At 36.6% G+C, this 23431-nt stretch overlaps 1 protein-coding gene across 5 annotated transcripts in view; it reads right to left on the reverse strand.

The window, feature by feature from the left end:
- The window catches only part of TCERG1 (transcription elongation regulator 1), a 62742-nt gene continuing 39311 nt past the window's right edge, over positions 1-23431 (reverse strand). For 4 of the 5 annotated variants that reach the window (XM_040622268.1, XM_040622267.1, XM_008691433.2 and 1 more), the window contains 8 exons: positions 15947-16065; positions 11645-11795; positions 6955-7119; positions 6517-6699; positions 4413-4592; positions 3650-3733; positions 2246-2346; positions 1-1070 (listed from right to left, as the gene is read on the reverse strand). In XM_040622268.1, the coding sequence (XP_040478202.1) occupies positions 869-1070; positions 2246-2346; positions 3650-3733; positions 4413-4592; positions 6517-6699; positions 6955-7119; positions 11645-11795; positions 15947-16065 (1185 nt within the window). In that variant the 3' untranslated portion in view covers positions 1-868. Of the gene's footprint in view, positions 1071-1343; positions 1438-2245; positions 2347-3649; positions 3734-4412; positions 4593-6516; positions 6700-6954; positions 7120-11644; positions 11796-15946; positions 16066-23431 lie in introns of all 5 variants that reach the window. The other variant, XR_005832500.1, reaches the window with a different exon arrangement.

Consider the following 23431-nt stretch of genomic DNA (forward strand, 5'->3'; position numbering starts at 1 on the left):
TATATAAAAAGGGTTGGTTTATTGTAGTTCAAATACATAAACTGAACATTCAAACATCTTAAAATTAAACTTTAGAAACAAAAGTTTAACATTCAAACAGGAGTATAGTTTACAGGGAACACCCAAGAAAGGTAATTTGTTGTCTAATCCAGAATATTGATAAAGATCACTTAATGGTAAATAAAATGTGTTTAACCAGCAGTCCTATTCTGGCCAACATGTTAGTTATGACCGTGGTTCCATACCTGAGAAGAAATTACTAAATAAATCTTCTCTTAGGCTAAACAACAAGACTTGGCCTCTAATTCTGAGGGGATAATCAAAGCACATAAGTGAACAAACAAAACTAAAGTGTTCTTTAGAGACAAAGGTAAAAGTATGTCCATTATAATAATCTTAGCCTCTGGAAGATAAGAATTCAATTTTCAGTGTTTTCTCTTTAAACCCGCTTTAAAAAACAAAATCAAAACAACCCCCAACTTAGGTTTTCTTGGAGTCTGTGGTATTTGCATCTCTCAAGTTCAAACCACAAATGCTCTTACGTCTTGCATGTTTTAACACTGCTAGAAAGAACGTCACCAAAAGTCACTGACTTCCACACCTCATAAAAGGATGATTTTTAGCTTCGAGATTTTAGATTTACTAGAGACAGCCTATATTTGAGTATGTATGTCAGTCATGCCACACAAAGAAAAGCATAAATTATTTCCCAAGTGTTCTCTGTTCAGAAACGGTTCACGAATGCTTCTCCTTCTGTTCGTCAGATGGTTCTGCAATAGTTTGACTAATGCACATACATGTAAAAACCTGAAAATTGGCTCATGCAAGCGTTTTGAATGAAGATCCCCCTGTGGAAGAGTACTGAGAATTATTTTGTTGATCGTCTCGTGGGCTCTGACGCTGTGGGAGGCGGGGGTGGACCCCGGCGGTCCAGGTCGTCCACATATGCCACAATCAGTTTACGCCTCTCCTCGGGCACACAGTCTAGTACTAGATACCGTTTGTCGTTCTGTAAGATTTTTTCTACATCTTTCAGGTGCTGATCAGATTCCTGGATTAACTTTTTGGATCTGAAATAAGAAAAGAAGTCCAAGAATTACTGACTGCTGTTCCTAGGTCTTTCAGAAATGAGCTGGAAATGTCCATCTAGTTCCTAATCGTGTTTCCATTTTATTTTATTTTTTTAAGAAAAATTTCACTGCAGTGGTCACCTTTGTAAGTCGCCTCAGCAAAGACTCCAAGGAGTGAAAGGGCCTCAGAAGCTGAATTACCCTCCCACCCCTACTGGTGGTCCCTCCAGATCAGGGCTGAGGGTGGGTGGGTAAATCTTGCCCGTGCTGTACCTGTTCTGTGGATGAACAGAGGACTTCAGTCTGCGGGGCTGCCAATCCCAGCATCTCTCACAAGCTTTCACTTTCACATCTTTCACTAAATTAACTATAAAAATGTAGAAAGAAGTCTTACTTCACATCTAATTTAAAAGCCCAAGCTGATGCAAAACATTAAGGATCCTGACCAAAAAAATCCAATGACAAAATACCTAAAAACCACACCCTCAGCACTATCTATCCTCCCGTGCACATACCCTTCATTAAGATGTTTCCAATTTTTCTCTTAAAGGAAGAAAAGCTGGAGCATGAAACAAAACTGTTTCCTGCACACTGACAGCTAAGCAACGTTAACTTGTTTTCCTCATGGTAAACTGTTGGGAATGTGGAACTACTGGGCATGTTACAGAGAAATCTTGTTTCAAACTCTGATTTTATCATTTCAAATTTTTAAAGTATGCAGCAAACTGCTATTGTCTGAAAAAAAATGTTTTTGCTGAGCTTAAATAAGATGATTTCAAGCTTTCGAACTGTTTCACAACACTGAATAGTCTTCATAGGAAGCAAAGATAATAGATAGTGAAGGATTATTTTAAAAGTCTCTTCACAAATACAATTCTTAAAGTCAGGGGTACTCCTAAAAAAGCAGTGAAGTAAAAACAAAAGTGTGTTTAAAAAACTGGATGGGTGGGTAACACAAAATAAGAATTGACATCTGGGCCCTTTCTTTAAAAAAAAAAAAAAAAAAAAGTAACACAGATATGGGCTGTATTTGGCCTTTGATAAAAGTTGGCTTCTTCTTATTCCTAAAAATTAATAATGTCAACATGTGTGTGAATGCAAAGAATGCTTTGGCCATTAGAGTAAGGACTAGTAAAGACAATGACTGCTGATATGAAACATTTCATTGCACACACCTATAGGTTATAAATTTGGTCTCTTTCAAAAGCGTCCTGAAGTCAGCTTTGGCTGTGATGTATTTGTCTCTGATGTATTCTTCAAATTCTCTTTGTTTTTTCTGCAAAAAAGAAAGTAAGATTAGAAAAAAAAGGTCACTAATTCCAAAATTAGAATCAATTATTTATTAAACCAGTTATTTATAAGTCATGTTATAAATAATTCAAAAGAAAAAGGCACTAAGGTGCATTTTTGTTCACATAACAATCACTAAAATGCAAAATGCGCAATGTACATTTTTAAGGCTGAAAGAAACCAAGGTCCCATAGGCTGTATTAGCAGTAGCTAAGACTCCAGGGCTTGCTAGGTGTGACACTGCAGAGGGTTTGATGAGATTATCTCCCTGCACGTTCCTAACAACCTCAAGCGGTAGACTTTAAAAAACAAAGAGATTAAGGGGTAAACGTGCCTTTCCTATAGACTGTATTTATTTCTTCCAGCACCAAGACAATAATATGGTACGACTTAGGAGAACAACTAACAGTCATAACTTTACTGAGGGATACTGAGCATTTAGCTTTTCTAGTAAGGGAACAGGAATGATGGGTATAAACTCTTTGGACAAAAAAGTACATAAAACTGAATAAAATTTAAAAAGCCCTTATTGTCAATTGTAAACAATCAGCAAAGTTAGAAACTGAGACTAGACCTGTCAGCTATCAGTCTACCACTCTCTCCCACCCGTGTGTACTTTGTGGTCCACACACCTACAGTCCCAACTTATTAAAGTAAATTCTATGGGGCTGTGCACTCTAGACCTGGAGAAACCAACCAGGCAAGGAGAACAATGGGGGCAGGGAACAAATGAACGGCAAAGGGCTAAAGTAAGACTGCGGTCAGCTACGGTTCCCTTGGCCTCATTCACTATTTCAGAACCTAGCTGACTTTGTTTCCCACACAGGAGGCAGAGTGCACCAGAAGAGAGCTTGGCTTCTAAAACTTCACTCGTCTAACGTTTCTCTAACTCCAGTCTCTGGAGCATACGGGAACAAGAAGCAGTGTTACGGCATTCTGGTAGCGTGGCTCAGGGGCGCTGACAGCCTGGTACCAGCATGAATGTACCTACCTAGTGGGACCTGACTATACAGTGAATAAAAAACTATAGCTTCATTAAAGCTCTAACACCCCCAAACACAGGCTTGACCCAAAGGATTAAATTTTTAAGTTTCTACTGTGCTTTCTTGTTTATGTATCGTGCAAGACAGAAAATATGAATTTAAACTTCAGATTAATTTCTCATACACTTAAAAGTATTCACCTAAAATCATCAATTTCATTTTGGTCAAGATACTAGTGGTACTGATTAAGCACCCAATTAATATTTATAAACCGACAGTAGTAAATCTCAGACAAAATCCTCTTACCCTGTCACTGGAGGAGAACTTAATGCACCGAGGATCTTCCTTAATAATTTTTTTTACTTCTTTCCATGTGGATGTTAAGGTAATCTTTGAAAGGCAAGTGAATAAAAAACATAAATACAAGTCACTTTTATTGACAGGGTCAAACGGCAGCACGTATGGAACATGACATCACACACTGACCTGCCATCTCTTGCAATGCCCAAACGTAAATGGACTAGTTCAGGAGAGGGAAGCAGCTTTACTGCACTTTCTTTTTGGCTTGCCACAAGAGTTATTTTCATGGCCGTTACTTCCAAGTGATCTAAGACTATCACCTGCAAACCCTGTGTCTCCACAGGTAACACCATAACTTCTAAAGAAGCCGTCACCAAATAGAGATCAGATAATCAGAAGAAAACCTGAACAACAGAGGGTACAAACAGCCAAAGGAGGGGGCCATGGTGCCAAACTGAAAATGGAGCTAACGATGGAATCTATAAAATCTCTCATCAGGAGGGATCAATGATCACACATCTAGGGACATTATGAACTACCACAGCAGCAGATACGAATGTGGAAACTGCAGAAGGAAGTAATTTCTACATAGTAAGAATGCCATGAACATTTTTACTTAAAAAAGGAAAAATAAAATCAGAGAAGAAAGTGTCATAAAACACATGAATTCCAGTAACGGATCTAGAGACTAATAATCACATCAATGTTTTACTTTTGGAATTATTCATGAAGGCCCATCTAGATTACACAGGGAAAACAAGGGACTTACTGCAGAAGTTTCATCCAGAAGTTGCCTAAAGTGCTCCCTCTTCTTTTTGGTAAGTGCTTCAATGTGTTCATTAAAAAGCTTCTCTTTCTCCTCTCTTTCCAACAAGGATCCAGATTCCCAACGGTGATCTTTCCGCAGAGTCCTCCGAGTATCAGACCATGACACATCTGAAGAACGTACCTAAAAATTATATCACCAGAGACTTATCTTCTCATATTTCAACAATAAAAGGCTTATTTATTTAGTTTAGGAATGATACATTCAATAATAAGAGAAGCTTCTGGTGATTCCACATTAGTTAAGCAGTCACTGAAAATCTGCTTTTTTAAAGCCAGAAAGCCCACCGCTCAGAGCTCACCTAAGCCATCAAGCAAGGATCTAGAGGTGGAGAAAGATGAAGAGAAGAACTTCTATTTAACATCTTACCAACATTCAGTAGGATAAATGGATACAAATAAAACAGGAACTATCTTACTGTTGTTCTAAAGAGGTCACGGGGGGGGGGGAACCACTCAACAAATCTTGAGCTCAAATGTGTATTTATCAACTACATACGGAAAGTGACACTTCTGAGCATAAGCAAGAATTGACATGGCTAACGAGAGAAGACATGGCAGATTAGGCTGGCTCAACAACCAGCAAAAAGGTATGCTTTATGGCTGCAAATGGCATGACAAGTTATTGCTAGTCACACTGCTGCCAACGCTAAGAAATATGGGAGATGGAAAAGACAGGTGAGAAAGAAGAAAAATAAAAAACATTTATTTAGCCAACATTTATTAAGTATCGATAAACATGTCAGCTGAACACGGAGCTTGATACTGGAAAAACAAATAAGACACTAACCCTTCCTTTAAAGGAGTCACTTTTTTAAGAGAAAAGAGACGTGTAAGCAAATAATTGCAACAGCATATAGTTAAGGGCTGCAGAGGTGTATGCTCAACACAGGGTGGCAAAGGGCAACAGGAAAAACAAATCTGCCTTAGATGCGTCAAGATCAACCTCACAAAAGAGAGCTTTGAGTGTGATCTTGAACAGTGAGTTTGTAAATGCAGCAGGAAGCACTGTAGGTGGAGGGACTGGCATGAGCAATGACAGGACTCATTAATGTAAGTATGGCTTCTTACAGGTAAGTTCAGAAGGTCTGACGCTTAGGGGGGAAGAGAGGAAACCAAAGAGGGTAACGTAGTATCAAGGTGGGGGGCTCAAGAAATAAACAGCCTTATATATCATGCTAAGAAGACAGAGTTTTAAATGTAGGCGACCACTAGAAACACAGAGAACCTTCTCTCTCTGCAAGCCACAGGGAGAGTGACAAAATCGTTCGGGTTTTATGAAGATTTCTATGACTGTGATAAAGAGGATGCATTCGGGGAAAGTAAAGGCAGGGAGAACAATCAGGGAATGACTGTCACTGTCACAAGAACAAAAAGAGCAAAGTGAAAACAGATCATCAGAAGAAAGGGAAGAAATCAGAAGACGTGACGTAGTAATGAAAAGAGCCTTTAAGAAAGGAGAAGAGAAAGAGCGGGAGAGATGGTGACAGAGAAAAGGGACAAAACAAGAAAAACAGCAGAGAGGCCTTGGGCATTCACTGTACGGAGAAAACCCTACACACCTCAACAACCCTGGGTGATGCAGAAGGGTTTGTCAAGAAAATTCCAGGGTATCTCCTGGGGTCAGTACACCTCCAGTCCTAGATCTCACACCATTTACATGTATAATAATTTATCATCACCATGATGACCTTAAATCATCAAGCAAAAGGTTTAACTACAGTCAGCACATTTTATTTATTACTATGGCATGTCAGTATGTAATAATTTAAGATGACTTCCATCAAGAATAAAGAAGTTATCTCTGAGACTAAAGGATTATAAATTTTTATATATACAAAATATCTAACCACTGAAATTGTTAAATAGGGTTTTCCTATTCTAATGGTGCTAACACCAAGAACTCCATTTTAAAACACTTTCTAAAACAACTTACCAAATTATATCTCTGATTCAATTTAAATATGAAAATTTTCACTAACGAGGTAATATAATAGATCTTTAATATCCAGTACTACAGAGGGGTGGGAGGGAAGAGTAATATATACCATGTCAGACAAAAGAGCCTTGAAATTCTGGATAGCTTCTTCCCGTTTGTGTTGCTCTCTCTCTCGATCTATTTCTTTTGTTTGTTCTGAACGAGCCTTTTGAACCTCTCTTTCTCGTTCTCGAAGACTTGCCTCAATGCGGGCTTGCCTTTCAAGCTCCTTTTCTTTTTCTGAGTCTAAATTCTGTAAAAGTAAAATTACAGTATCAAAATATGTTTCCACAGAATAACTAGTTTGCCAAATACAAAATTTCAAACCAGATTTTTACCAAGAATATTCCTAAATACTATACCTCGTTTCCACACCAACTACTAGAGATTCTTATATTAAGAATATCAACAAGAAAAATTCCAAATCCAAACAGGAGTGAATACCTTTATAATGCAATTAAGAATTTTATTATTCCACACTTACAGTACAAGTAAACAGGATGGTTACCTTGGCTATTTTTTCAATATACTGTTTGAAAAGGTCTTCTCTCATTGATGAACTGTCCACTGCTTTGTAACGTGGATCACTTTCTACTTTGTCTTTCACTTTGCTCCATCGAGACTGACTGTCCAAGTGATGATTAGATAACAGTTCAAAGAAATCCGATTTAATCTATATTTCAAAACATATAGTGGGATGGGGGGGAAATGTGCCATGAGAAATTCCTCATATGCAAACGTTTGTAACCAGAAAAAACTATTCAGTTACCTTAAAGATGGGAATAGTAATAACCTTTTGGGTGCATTTATTTAGAGTGGAATCATTTTTAGTAAAAATGATTATCAGAATCGCTCTTTCAGGAAAAATGTAAAAAACAACACACATACAAGCCTTCATTTAAAGCCTACCAAATTCAAGATAAATCATTTTCTCCAATGAAATTGTTCAAATACAGAAAAAAATCTTAGGTTGTTTTTAACTTTTGCACTTCAGAACTGCAATTTTTTAAAATAAGAAATAAGAATTCACATTTATTTTTAGGTAAGATTCAGGCTTATGAATGGATATAGTACACTATACTTTAACATCAAGACAGTAAGAATGACTTCTTTTTAAAAGTAAATGAGTAACATTTTTTGTTTGATACAAAAGGGGAATTTAGAAAGAGGTGAGCGCAAATAAGTCTCACTCATTAGAAACTTGAAACTATACTGTCAAATGTGTAAAAACAGATTAAAAAATGGTAAATTTTTGTATTTTAGTTTAAAAAAGCAATGTTTGCACCCTTATATATAAATTACAGAATTTCTATGGTCATAATTAATCATTACATAAACTATACTCAGATTTTTTTGTACTTTTTAGCCATTAAATATGTATGCCTTTACCATTATACAACTCAAAATAAAAGTGTTAAGTAATCAACATTCTTAACCAATTAAGTACCAAGTCAGTAATATTATACCAAGGGTATGAAACGGTATTAATCCCCTAGTGTCAACATATACAAGACTTAGAATCCCTCTCCCAGACTGTAATTCCCGTTTTTTTAAATAGGGAAGAAAGGAATAAAGGAGGCATTTATTTTTATGCACCTCTGAGGACCCGTTTTAAAATTTAGTCTCATTTAAATTATCTTGTACTCCTACCAGGGGAGACACCTGATGTGGCAGTCAATATAACAGAGGATTCTGACCATGTCAAGAACCTCTCCTCCCCATAGGGGTTAAACATGCTGGCTTACCACCTGACCAAAGGAATGAGAAATTAGGAATGGAACCATTTCTTCTGCCTATTCCAACCCTCACTTTTCCTGTGAGAGGATTAAAAGGGAGGATGATGTCCTTTCTGGAGAATACCTGTAACGTTGTAAGAGTTTCCCTATCAGAGATTTTTTTTAAAAAGACAAGAGCTAACTAGCTGTGGATTTCTTTACTACTGAACTTAGCTCTTGCTTTTGTTTGGAATAGTAAGAAATACTCATAAACCCAGTAATTCCAGACAGTGAAAAAGAAACTACTTGATATAGTGATTTAACAATTTTTCTGTTCATCTTGTGTACTTTGTATCTGACACGATGAACACCCAATTCCTAGATGCATATAATTACAAAGCAAAACTGACAAAATTTATGTTAAATAAAGCTTGCGAGCTGTATCAAATAGGAATCTTTCCAAGTCATAGGAATTTATACTGAATTAAGACAATTTTCATATATTAGACATGAAACTTATAAAGAATTATCATATAAGGCTTTAAAAAATGTGTGATGTATAAACAAAGTGAACTTTAAATAAAGTTAATTTTCCTTTCACTGTGGATACTACCATGACAGGCTATTACATGGCTTACCAAAGCTGCTATTTATATGGGAATTATTTAACAACTGCGTAAATGTCAAAAAAATATGTAAGTTACCACTACCAGCAATTCAAGTCTCTATATCCCCTATTTTCTTCTCTCTCCAAATGGAAGTACCTTATCATCTAGGCTGGTCAGTTTAACAGGGAAAAATAGTCTCCCTAGCCTAATGTAACTTGTTCCTAACTTGTAACCTAAATTTAACTTGTTCAAAATGAAATTTAAGGGAGGGTAGAGGGAAAATTGCCAACTTTATGAGAGGATTAACTATTATATGCAATTTCGAATGTGTTGTTCCAAAAGGTATATTACTTGAACCACAATTTTATAAAAACTGGTTATAATAAAAAATTGTAATAAAATAAACAAAAACTTGAGGGTAGTTCTTTTGGCAAACAAAACAGCCCAGTAAAATAAACAGAGTTTTAGGAACATTTTTTATAAAACTGAAAATTACCAGTAAAAGCTACATGAAATGATTTTACCCTTTAGCTTAAAAATGTCTACTAAAGGAAAAAAAAGTGACTTCACCAAAAGTCAATATCCTTCATAGGTTTTTGGCTCAGCAAGTAATAACCTTTAAACCTTTACTATTCAGCTATTAATTACATTATCTCAACGCTACAAACAGCAGCTAGAGAATCACAGGAATAAAGAAATTCCAATATACCAGCACCATGCTACTAGCACTAATCCTACCACTCAATTACAGTTGAAATGTGATTTAAAAAAAATGGTATAGACAATATACTTCATAAAAATAAATATACAGTAAGTCATGAAGAAAGTGGTAACACTTCACTAACCAGCTACTTCTCAGAATGTGAATATAAAATATACTATATTTAAACCCTTAAAGATTTCTGTCTCCATAGCCTAGTGAGTAATTTTGCATTCTTTAAACTGGCTGAGAAATTACTTTAGTAATTTCTGGCCTCTTTTTAAAAAATTTAATAATGATAGAAAACCAAACCTATAATTTAGAGAATTTTACAATCCAAAAAAAACAAAGATGAATATATTAGGTGTATTTAGATATAGTATCTATTTAATTTATTTCAATTAACACATTCTGGGCACAACTCTCATCACTTCATAAGGAAAAAGACTAAAAAAATGTAGTGAAGTACCGGAACTGCGGGAGGCTAAAGTCACCATACAGAGATACCAATTCTTTCCTCACTAGGGAATCCCATAATACTTTGCGTATCAGTGATTGATAGCTGTCAGACTGAACTGATTGACAGGCCGCACAGCACAAAACTGTAAAGTCTATCCACTTGTTATAAAACAGAATACACAAAATAGTTACAAAAAAAAAGTGTTAAGAAAAAGAACATTAGTTACAAATGCAAAGAGAAAAACATTCAATTTGTATAAAAGCAATCACACAGTAGCAATCATTTATTTACTTGGCTTTCTTTAATCAAATAGATTATTACTAAAAGTCAAAAGTAGCAAACAATTCATTAACATGACTCTAATTCAACACTTAATTTTGCACATTTCCTGAGAAGTATAATCATTTGGAAAAAAAAAAGTTGATAGTGAAGTAATTCTGAAAGGATCTACACTGAAGCCCAATATATTCTTTTTTTTTTTTTTTAAAGATTTTATTTATTTATTTGACAGAGATAGAGACAGCCAGCGAGAGAGGGAACACAAGCAGGGGGAGTGGGAGAGGAAGAAGCAGGCTCCTAGCAGAGGAGCCTGATGTGGGGCTCGATCCCAGAACGCCGGGATTACGCGCTGAGCCAAAGGCAGACGCTTAACCGCTGTGCCACCCAGGCGCCCCCCAATATATTCTATAATCAGGAAATTTCAGGTATTTCTGACAAAAGTCATTTCACCCAAAACTACTGCTATTTACAGTGAAAGAGGCTTCTTCTCAGTAAGAGTGGTATTACTTCCCTAACATTTCTTAACAGAATTTGTGATGTTTTAACTTTCTGGGATAACAGGCCATTTTAAATGTCAAAAATGATTAGGCTTCAGAGGTTCTTTTTCTCCATTCACAAAGCACACAGGGACACTAAGGAGAGTGGCTGCATGTTTTGATGGTTCATGCACCACTGGTGCCGCCTCCACCAGCCTGCTTCTCCAGCGGTGGGCTGCTCTCCATTCCTGACACTGCTCTCAAATGACATTTGGAATTCATTAATCTTTAATAGCTGACCTTTATTTCTGATAAGCAATAATTCATATGTAAGATATGTTTACTAAAAGATTAGAAAGTCACTGAAATGCTATCTTTTAGAAGGCAAAAAAGATAAAAAAGCTTTTTGAAATTTAAAGGTTACCGCTTATTAAGAATCTTGAAATCTTAGCAAGCACCAGTGAATAGACAGACCTAATAGTCCGTTCTGGGTTTACTGGGCATCTCTGTATTAATAAATTGTAAATGTAAAATAAAATATAAAGCAAATCTAGGTAGTTTAGTGAAGTTATTAAAATAAACATCACAGGGCACCTGGGTGGCTCAGTTGGTTAAGTGTCTGCCTTTGGCTCAGGTCATGATGCCAGGGTCCTGGGATCAAGCCCCACATGGGGCTCAGCGGGGAGCCTAATTCTTCCTCTCCCTCTTCCCCTCACCCTATTTGTGCTCTCTCTATCTCTCTCTCAAATAAAATCCTTAAAAAATAAAAAATAAAATAAACATCATGAAAGTAAAGGGACAATTCACACATATAAACAACTATAAAAACTTATAAAGCTAAACAATAAATGTGAGTCCTTTAATTTATGCCCATGAACAAGATTAGGAACACAGCCCCATATTAGTCCCTTCCTATTCACACTCCCATCAATCACACCACCAGAACTAAAACCATCTTACCTTCTCACCTCTGGTCTTCGAATCTTCTTTCTCTTTCTTCCTTGCAGCTGCCACAAATTCATTAAACAAGGCTTCTCGATCTTTCATCTTTTCGATTGCTTTGAATCTTGAATCTTTAGCATGCTTGGCTGCAAATTCACTAAAAGTAGCTCTGTAACAAAATGGCAAGTGTGCTAACTTTGGTAGAGCTATTTCTGCTTGTAGAAAGGTATAGCAGAAGACACCATTTTTCCAGCAAGAGTATGTGCCAAAGAGTCACTGAGCCCCAACATCTGCCCAAACAGTGAATAATGAGCTACAGAAAGGAGTAAAAAAGGGCTAAAGGGTGAAAATGTGGTTAGCGCTTTGTATACTATCAACATGATACTGGGGGATAACACAGAGAGCAAAAAATGTATGTGCTGCAAGAGACTTCAGAGCTCATCTATTTTCACACGAAGAAGAGGCTGAGTCTTGCTTCTAGCCATGGAGGAGTAACTTTATTGAATTAGCTCTTGTTCCAGAAACAACTGTGAAACAGGACAAAATATATGAAGCGACTGATTTCAAAACAGTGAACAACAGGCAGAGTACTAAGACTGAGGAAAGCCCCAACCCTCTGCCTTAGGACAACTTCCCAAGAGACCGTACTCCAAGCAGAGTACAGCAGTCTCAATAGCCAGAAGCAGTGAAGATCAGTTTGGGTGCTAAAATAGCAGAGGAAAAAGCTATAGCAAGAGAGTACTCCACAAATATACCTAAAAGCGATTCCCCACAAGTGGACAGCCAAGGCTGGACTGCAATAGCAGGGAAAGACCACGCCCCCCACCAAAGTGAAAGTGCCACATGGTTAAGAGCAAAAACCAGATCTTAGAAATTGATAGTACAGAAAAAGGACAGCATTTACAATGAAATCCACAAAAGATGCACAAGGGAGACAAAGCTGGACTGCTGAAAAACACCTTCTACCTTGAGATCCACACTCACAAAGCCTTACATCAAAACTAACTTAACATGATCAGCCTGTAATAAAGTGAACTGCCTGTGAAAACAAAAATCCAGATTTCCAACATTCAATCAGAAAACACTAAACACGCAAAGTATGCATAATCCATACCAAAAAAAATTTTAAATCAACAGAAACCAAACCCAAAATGCCCAGATGCTTAGGCAGAGACAAATCCTTTAAAATTATTATAATTATACTGAAAGAAAAGTAGGCTCAAAGAACTAAAAACAAGTCTTAATGAATGAACAAAAAAAAGGGAGTTTCAGCAGAGTAGTATAGAAAGTCGAAAAAAAGAACCTAAAGCTAACTGAAAGAAAAAATTCACTGGATGGGCTTAACAAAAGAGGAGACACAGAATAAAGAGCCAGTGACTCCAAGTTAGATCAGTAACAGTTATCTAATAAAAGAGTACACAGAAAAAAAATTAGGGGGAGGAGGAGAATAGTCTCAGGGATGTGTGAGATAATACCAAACACTTTAAAATAGGCGTAATTAGAATTCTAAAAGAGAAACTGAATGAATCAGAGCAGAAAAAATAAAAATTTTCCAGATTTGATGAAAACATCAACATAGAGAAATGCAAAATGCACAGCAAATTGCCAAGCAGGTTATATTAAAAAGATGAGGCCTATGAGGGCTAATGAGGCTCAGCATTAAAAAAAATTTTTTTTCTTCACAAATAAAAGGCATTTATATAGCTTTCATACATTTCGATAGACTCAACATTTTAAGCTTTCACCTTACGTAATAGTAATTTGCTCTTATAAAAATACTCCCATATTTAGCATGTTTTTAGAGGGGAAAAATAAATCTTACTTTCTCCTTTTAAGAACTATTTAACTATTTCAATGCACATATAAAACACATCTTCTCAGGTGTTAAAGGTTCTACTATAACTTTCATTATAAAGAAAAAATTGGTTAACTTCAGAATTTAGAATTTAAAACATCAACTGAAAACTAGGAGTACCACTCACAGCTCACATTTGCTATTTTTACGCTTTGGCAACCAAACCCAGATTCTAAAAATCTTTTACATGCAACTGTTGTTACTCAGAATACCTAATTTCATTAATTCAACATTTTTAACAACAGGATATATTGCAAACCTGGTTTGAATAATGGATATGTAACTTTGATAAAATTGTAATGTAAAAATTGCATGTCCCAGAAAAGGGATCACATGTAGTCCATCATATGTTTTCTTTTCATGATAAATTAAGCACCCTGCATTGTAATTTTAAGAGAAGGGCAATTACTACTATGATTAAAGAATAAACCTTTTTTTAAAATGTAAAATCAACTTATAAAAGTGAGAATTATTTTACAGGTATTTCCATTACTTGTAATAACATAGTTAAAATAATTATTATTTTTCACCAGAACAGACCAAGAGGAAGTTTTAAAATTAGATTCAGATAGATTTTTATATGACTCATCTCTTAACTCCAAAAAGCACTGCTTGGTAACACACATGTTAACCTTTTTTCTCAGGGAGAGTTGACAGTGGATAATAGTATTAGGAGACCAGTAGAGTGACCAGGAGTTGACCCTAGGAGGAATGCCTTAAGACTTCCATCAAAACAAAAAAGATGGAGATTGGGCACTAAGGTAATCGTCCCCAGTCATTCTTTCCCTTAGAATAAACTCCAGGGCTTTTTATCTACAAACTCTATTAAAAAACTTTGTCGATAGTAGTCTTTTTCCATTACAAAGTGAACTTAAGTTCATGGACACTATTTTCTCCATTTTAAGTTTTTCCTTCTCATTTTCTGCCATTCACTAAAATTGGTACTAACCTCTATGTTAGTGTTGAATGTATTAATGTAACAATACAGCACAATGTCCCCAGTGCCAAGACTTCTAGTTATGTGCCTCATGGCTTTATTTTTTGAAGTAACCTGCAAAGTACAGATCACTCCAACAATTCTATCAGCCCCAAAGAACACCAACAGGATACTGTCATACAGCAAGACTTTATTTGTCAAATCCACAAAATGGAAATCTCTTCAGAGTCTCAGTTATTGCCAGATTCATAATGGTTTTAATAAATAGATATATTTTGCTGAATCACTTGAAAACAAGCTGCAGACATCACGATACTTTATAAATATTTCAGCATGTATGTCCCTCAGAGTAAACCCTTTTCCCTCCACCACCACAATACCCCAAGAAACTATGAATTCTCTAATACGTAGTAACAAACCATGTTCAAATTTCCTCAACTGCCTCCCAAAGTGTCTTTTATAACCCAGTCGCAAGTATCTGACCCAAGATCTCACCCTTCTGATAAACCAAACAGAAAGGCCCAAGACCCCTTGGAGAGTCTGAAACTCAATTACCCCCTAACAAATATTACATTCTTTAGAGCCACAAATACTGTTAGCTTTATTGTCTGAAATGCATATTAATACCATAGGTTTCTCTTCATTTTTCAAATGTAAAATGGTAATACCAAACACACTTTCTCAACATCACTCTTCTCTATCTCCAATGACAAAAGTAAATGTTTAAACAAGATGAATTTTTATAAAAACTACCATTTAACCCAGATGCTCCGTGATTCTACCCTATAGTTTTAGAAATTCTCCATGTTATGAGATGTTCACAGCAGCCTAATTACACAACTGCTAAAACTAAGCCATAAATAATTCTAGGTAATTCTCCCTTACCTAGACTATTCAGTGTTAACGCCAGAATCTAATTGAAATCCCACATTCACTTGGGCAAGTTACCTAATTCTTACTTTCCCTATCTGCAAAATAGGTATGAGAGGAGTACATTAATCATGCATGTAAGTTTGTACATATATCTTTAAATGCACATAAAATACCCACGAAATGATGCCATTATTGTTAAGATGCTAGTCACATAAGTTTAGAATGTCTCATCTTCTTCAGCCCATTATGCATACTCAATACCCATTAACAATCAATTGCAAATGTCAGACAAAAACATAATCTAGACAGAGAGGTCCTTCACCACTTCAATCAAAATAATGTTCCTGCACTGCAAGTTTTTATGTGTAAAACTTAAAGGATGGAGACAGATTTTTTTTTTTTAATCATTTACCAGTTTCTAGAGAAGGAAATTTATTCCCACAGGGAAGCTTTTAGAACAAAGGTAACCTTCTTGAAAACCAACGCCTCTCACAGGGCACAAGAGAGTCCTCTAAGGGAAATATATTAAGAATGAAGATTAGAAATGCAGAAACCAATCAAATAATCCAATTATCCAAAAGATACGTATTCTCTTAGCTGATCTTAGGAGAAAGCACATAAATATCTTGAAATGTTACAGTAATGAACCATATACCTTGGATTAAATTTTGCTTCTTCCATCATTTTTTTGAAATCTTCCTTGGCTTGCATTATTTTGTTTTTCTTTTCCCTGCGTTCTTCCTCTGCCCTCGTCTTTACATACTGATCAAATACCTATCACAAAAATAAACCAATTTGACAAGTTAGTCTTTCATATAAATAATTTAATTACCAAACTATGAAATCTATAAGAAAATACTAAGTCATTATCTTTGTCCAAAATGTAGTAGAAAAATACACTAACTACAGATATCTCAATTATATGCAGATTACCTATAGCAAGTCTCAGAAGCCCTCTGTTTAGATTTCCAGAACAAAGCTAAACGCCCCTGTAATTTTCATTTTCCCTGATTACAAATAGAATACATGTGTACTAAAAAAATGTCAGGCAATATAAAATGTATAAAAGAAATTACAGTCCTTCCAAATCTCTTCTAGAAAAAAAAAATCAATAGTATGGAACAGAGCTTAAATTTACTTCTGTGGTTCTCTTTAAGGAATAACTATTTTCATCAAAATGTAATGCTTTACATCTATCCTATAATGTTTTCCCACTTAATAATATATAGACAAGATAATAACTGAACATACACGCCTATTTCCTGTTTTCTTCAAACGCCAATAAAATGCCAATAGAGGTTGTTGGGTTTTTTTTAAAATCACAAACCAACAGAAACAGACCAGTGGGAAAAAAGAGAAAGAGCAACTCTCAATGGTTGAAAAGCACATGGATAACTAGTAAAGGACTTGGTGGACACGAGAAAGCAGACCCTAACTCAGCAGTCAACAAAACAAAGAAACCAGTTTTTTTTAATTAGAGAATCCTCAAATAGCTCCACAAGTGACAGCACCAGATATCCACAGAAGTGAGGGTAGAGTATAGCTACAATAAGACTGTTTAAGAATGAGTCAATTAGTAAATCCCCTTTGCCAACTTCATGTACCGGGGGGCACTGCCACTCCTGAACCTCAGTAAAAGGCAAGTGATTAGTCTCTAGAACAAGGGATGGCAATTCACAATGTGCTGGCCAAATCTGGCCTGCTGCCTGTTTTTACACAGCCCAAGAAAACTTCAACATTTTTAAACGGTTAGGAAAAAAACATACTAGAAAATTTCATGACATTTCATGACCCATGACAATTAAATGAAATCCAAATTTTAGGGTCCATAACTAAAGCTTTACTTGAACAGTCATGTTCACTCCTTTACATCTATCGAGCTGAAGAATTATAATATAGTGAAAGAGACCAGATGGCCCCCAAAGACCAGATAATAAATACCTGACGTTTTATGTTAAAATTTTGCTGATTCTTGCTCTAAAAGGTAGAGCGGTATCTCTGGCTTTGGGTGGGAGTGGGGGCGGGGGGGAACGACATGAATTAGAAATGAGGCATAATCAGACAGAGAACACAGCGAATTAACCAGTTACATACCAAACAGAAAGACACAGTTCTCCCAGAACAAAAGCAGTAAGGGCTGTGTCCTCTCATCAGGACACTAAAGGTTCTTATCAAGAATCTGACCAGCCTAAAAATTACCTGCATCAGGAGATCCTCAACAAACTGGCTTAAATCACCCTACAGCAGGGTTTTTCAACCTCAGCACTTAAGACACTTGGGCCAGATAATGTTTAGCAGCATCCGCGGCCACCAGATGCCAAAAGCACCCCCTCAGTTGTGACAACAAAAATGTCTCCTAGGGCAAAACTGCCTCTGAGTGAGAAGCAAGGCTTTAGCGTAAAGCCACACTGTGGGAGCCCACTTAGACTCTCAGAGTGCCCAAAGAGCATTTTAGTGCTTCATTCTTTTTTTTTTTTTTTTAAAGATTTTATTTATTTATGTGACAGAGAGACAGCCAGCGAGAGAGGGAACACAGCAGGCGAGTGAGAGAGGAAGAAGCAGGCTCCCAGCGGAGGAGCCCGATGTGGGACTCGATCCCGGAACGCCGGGATCACGCCCTGAGCCGAAGGCAGACGCTTTAACGACTGCGCTACCCAGGCGCCCCTAGTGCTTCATTCCTAATCATGAGAAGTCAGGGTCTCTTTAAAGACATCTAAGGAAACTCTCCAGCGTGAAAAATAGAAACCAAAATAGAAAACAGAACCTATGCAGGAAAATGAAAACTTAAAAGAAAAAAACCCTCAAATATCTCATAAAACTAATATACTGTAACTATAAAACAAGAAAAACAAAAAAGAAATCCTAGAAATTAAGGGATGACAGAAGAAATAAAAAATTAAAGGATTAGACTATAAAGACGAGAAAGTCACCCCCAATTTTTTTTTTTTTTTAAAGGGCAGAGGTAGAAAACAAGAAAAAAAACTTTAAGGACAAGCCCAGAGGGGCAAATTCTCTGTCCCAGAAAGAAAAAATAAACAGGTGGAAACAAATCAAAAAAGCAATACAAGAAAATTTCCCAGAACTGAAAGATACGAGTTCACATACTAGAAGGGCCACCAAGGACCCAGCACAATGGGCCCCTTCCACCAAGGCACATAATCACCGCGAGATTTCAGAACTCTGTACACTAAGAGAAGATCCTACATGCCAATGAAGGAAAAATAAACATGTCCATAAACAAAGGAACAAGTAAGTAACAGATGGCTTCAAAAACAACAATGAAAACTAGAAAAAGAGCAACGTCTTCAAAATCCTGAAAAAGATTTCCAATTTCAAATATCTTAACCAAACAATTCCAAATTAAGGATATACAATAAAGGTGTTTTCAAATATGTCAGGCTTCAGAAATTTATCTCCCATGCATGTTTTCCCAAGAAGCTGTTAGTACAGAGATGAAATGCGTCAAAAGGGAGTAAACCAAGAAAGAAAAGAATTATGATGGAGGAAACAGGTGAACCCTCCCTACTCACACCCCTACCCCACCAAAAAGAGAGATGAGGGAAATCCCAGGATGATGGTTAAGACTGGACATCCTCAAAAATGACAGCAAAACATCAGGGGTAAAGGGCAACCAGTCCAGAATGAAGTAAGTCAGAAGGCTCCAGAAGAAATGTCTTCAGAAAGATAAAACTGGGGCAGCACTCTAATATTTTTCCTAGCATATCTTATAGAACTATTTGACTATTTAAATGTGTGCATGCATATCTTCAGAAAAAGTCAAACAAAAAATGTTCTCTTTAAAAAACTTCAGACTTATTTCCAGGTCAGGCCATATATATCTACTAATCTTTACTAGCTGTATAGAAATATCTACAATTATCTCACCAGTTTCCTGCTAGGCATTTAGGTCATTTTCAGTACCCTCTAAATGTAGCACTGCAATAAATCCTGAAAGCATCTGTATGCTGACGGAAATGGGAAAGAGGGCTCTTTCCAACCCCTCTCTCTTTTCTTGGTACATACTTTTTCTTTTCCTTTTTTTTTTTTTTTTAAGATTTATCCATTTCAGAGAGAGAGAGTGCACCGGGGAGGGGCTGGGGGGAGAGGCAGCCAACTCGGTGGGTCGGGTCCTGGGCCCCAGCCAAATGAGCCACCCATGCACCTCCTTGGTATATACTTTCTTATTTGTAAAAGTAGTAAATGAGAAATAAAACCCAAGTGAATTTATGTTAACTTTCTTTTCAGAAGCTCAAGAAAACTTCACATCACCTCCTCTGGGATATCCCATACCAAGATTAGGAATCACTAGCTGAGATTAAGTTCTCAAAGAAAATTAGGAGTTCTGTTTTCAAGTTTCTCTTAATTATTTGTGTCATGCCTCCCAATACACTTGGGCTTTATGTTCTTATTTTAAGCAGTTATTTTCTTACAAAATCAACTTGTGAACAAAATGTTGTAACTAACACCATGAAAGTTACTAAGTTTTTTTTTTTGTTTTTTTTTAAAGATTTTATTTATTTATTCGACAGAGATAGAGACAGCCAGCGAGAGAGGGAACACAGCAGGGGGAGTGGGAGAGGAAGAAGCAGGCTCACAGCGGAAGAGCCTGATGTTGGGCTCGATCCTGGATCGCCCAACCGCTGTGCCACCCAGGCGCCCCGAAAGTTACTAAGTTTTTAAAAACAATTCCTAGTTGACTTTTGTAGGCATAATCAAAACCATCCAAATTAAAGGGTTATACTCTCTAAGCCAAAGCAGCTTCTAGGGTGCTGGTAATATTCCATTTCTTTGCTTTTTTTTACACCACTTTACTGAGTTATGATTGACATACAAAAAGATAAACATATTTAATGTATACAATTTGGTAAGTTTGGAGATAAATATACATCTGGGAAACCACCAAAGACTGCCAAAAACATATCGCCTCCAAAACGTTCCTCCAGCCCTTTTAATTTATTCTTATTTTGTATGCAATATTAAGAACACTTCACAGAAGATTTATCGTCTTAGCAAAACGTGGAGCATCGAATACAGTACTGCTAGCTATAGGCACTATGCTGTATAAACCTCTAGGACTTAGCCATCTTGCATAACTGTTTATGCGCACTTTTTGTGAAACATGATTTTTAGACTTTTCTGTATATACATTTTCTTCAAAATATAAAATTTGTGAAAAGTATGGGTGTGATATTGTGTTGTAAGAAAAAATCTATTAAGAATGCAATATTGCGGGGCGCCTGGGTGGCTCAGCGGTTAAGCTTCTGCCTTCGGCTAAGGGCGTGATCCCGGCGTTCTGGGATCGAGCCCCACATCGGGCTCCTCTGCTGGGAGCCTGCTTCTTCCTCTCCCACTCCCCCTGCTTGTGTTCCCTCTTTCGTTGGCTGTCTCTCTCTCTGTCAAATAAATAAATAAAATCTTAAAAAAAAAAAAAAGAATGCAATATTGCCATTTGTAACAACACAGATGGAGCTAGAGAGCATTACGCTAAGCAAAATAAGTCAAGAGAAAGACGAATACCATATGATTTCACTCATACGTGGAATTCAAGAAACAAAACAAATGAGCAAAGGGAAGAAAGAGTGAGAGACAAACCAAGAAACAGACTCTTAACTATGGAGAACAAGCTGATGGTTACCAGAGGGGAGGTGGGTGGAGGGGATGCGTGAAATGGGTGATGGGGATGAAGGAGCACACTTGTTGGGATGAGCATCGGGTGTTGTATGGAAGTGCTGAATCACTATATTGTGTACCAGAAACTAATTATTACAATGCATGCTAACTAACTGGAATTTAAATAAAAAAGAAAAAAAAATACATATATTTGGTCTTCATCCTGGCTCCTGGCCAGAGTTCCTAAAACCCTTATAATTTCCTAAGTGATAAGAGTGACAGGGGCACCTACTGCTGTACCTGGCTTTTGTCCTGTAGCTTTGAAATAGATAAAGGTAAAAAGAACAATTTTATGTTATTCATAACAAAGCCCTTTCACCTTTATCTAAGTTAGTGTCAGTGAAGTGATTTCTGGAAAGCTTCTATATAACCACAGGATGGCAGATACTTGCCAGTGGAACCAACCATGTCATTACAGCACTGGAACTTTCAAGGGCTGTGATTGAGTCCAATCACCAATGGTCAATGACTTAATCGATCACACCTATGTCACGCTGCCTCCATAAAAATCAAAACCAAGGAGTTCAGAGAGCTACTGGCGTGGTGAATACATCGATGTGCCAGGAGAATGGCACACTCCCAACTCCACAGGGACAGAAGCTCCAGCATCCAGGACCCTTCCAGATCTCACCCTATGTACATCATCTGATGTTCAATTGTATCCTTTATCATAATCCTTTCTTATATTATAAACCGGTAAACATAAGTGTTTTCCAGAGTTCTGTGAGCCATTAGAGCAAATTATTAAACCTGAGGAGGGAACTATAGGAATCTGTGATTTGTAGCCGAACTCAACAAAAGGGTGCAGAATCTGGGAACCTACTACTTGTGATTGGCATTCAAAGAAAGGGAGGTTTTGTTGGACTATAAACCCTCAATCTGTGAGATCTGATCCTAACTCCATGCAGACAGTGTCAGAATTCAATTTAATGGTAGGTCAGCCAGCTACTGTCAGATAACTGATTGATGTGGAAAATACCTATACATTTGATGTCCAAGTATTCAATAGTTTTTCCTTTCAACAGGTCTCCATTACTTGATTCTCACTTCAATTTATTTTTTTTTTAAGATTTTATTTATTTATTTGACAGAGAGAGACAGAGAGAGAGGGAACACAAGCAGGGGAAGTGGAAGAGAGAGAAGCACACTTCCTGCTGATCAGGAAGCCTGACACAGGGCTCAATCCCAGGACCCCGGGATCAGGACCTCAGCCAAAGGCATAGGCTTAACGACTGAGCCACCCACGCGCCCCTGATTCTCACTTCAATTTAATTCAATTTATAATTTGAGACTGACTCAGTAACAGTGGCCAAGACGGCCAGCTGACAGTCAGTAACTATCTTGGTTATGTATTACCATATTATAACACTATCAATCTTAAGAAGCTCTCAATAACACATACTACATTAAAATGTTTATTTTTGAAATAAAGTAAGAGGCAATTTATTTTAAAGTGTTAGCATAACTAGTCTCTACACCAGAGCCTAAAATCCTGCATGGAAATGGTCTGATTCTGTTGAAAAATGTTATTCACTTTAAAACTTGTCAAAACAAAAAACAAATACAACAAAAATATTTCCGACTCCTTCAGTGATCTTTTATCAAAAACAAGATTATATAAGGAATACCTTAAGTTAAAATTTATGGTTACAATTATATAAAATATTTCTTTTATAATGATGTGAAATATACATAATCTACAGATAACTAGAAAAGGACAGAAGTGAGAGAGATGTACTTTTAGATTTTAAGACATTTTCAATGAAACTGTTGTTTTTTAAAATCAAAACACAGATTTCAGAAATGAAGTTACAAAGTCCAAATATGTAACCTAGCACTTAATTGGTTTCTCCTTGATTTTATACTTCTATGCAAAGAATAATACTACGTACTGAAAAAGTACATTGATTAATGCCAAGTGTAAGCTTCCCTTTTCATTTCTTACACTCCAGTTGTAAGAATTCTACTCAAACAGATGAGAACCTTTAAGTACAGTTTTTATTTAAATAAAATAATGCTTGATATTTTTCCTTTCTTTAACTATTACTCTTAATAGGAGGTAACACAATCAGCTTACAAGATGCCTCCTAAATTGGGAAAGAATTTTAGCTATCAATAAATACTTGTAATTTAACTCAGTAAGAAACCGTAACACTCACTGGCATGAACAGAAAGTCACAAGAATTTTAAAGAAAACCTCCAGAGATATTTAGGCTAAGCACTGTTCCAGGCATTACACATACAGCAACGAACAAAACAAAGTTCCAGCACTCAAGAGTTTATACTCTGCAGTAGGAAGAGACAGAAGATAAGGTAATTTTAGATAATAATCAGAGCTATGAGTGCTATAAAGGAAAGAAGGCAAAGAGATACATTGATCAGAAGGCACTTGCACAAGCACCTGAATAAAATGATAGAGCATATACAGACACCTGGGGGAAGAACATTCCAGACAGAGAGAAGAGCAAGT

The sequence above is a fragment of the Ursus maritimus genome, unplaced genomic scaffold (genome assembly GCF_017311325.1).
Source record: "Ursus maritimus isolate PB19 unplaced genomic scaffold, ASM1731132v1 scaffold_5, whole genome shotgun sequence".
NCBI lineage: Eukaryota > Metazoa > Chordata > Mammalia > Carnivora > Ursidae > Ursus > Ursus maritimus.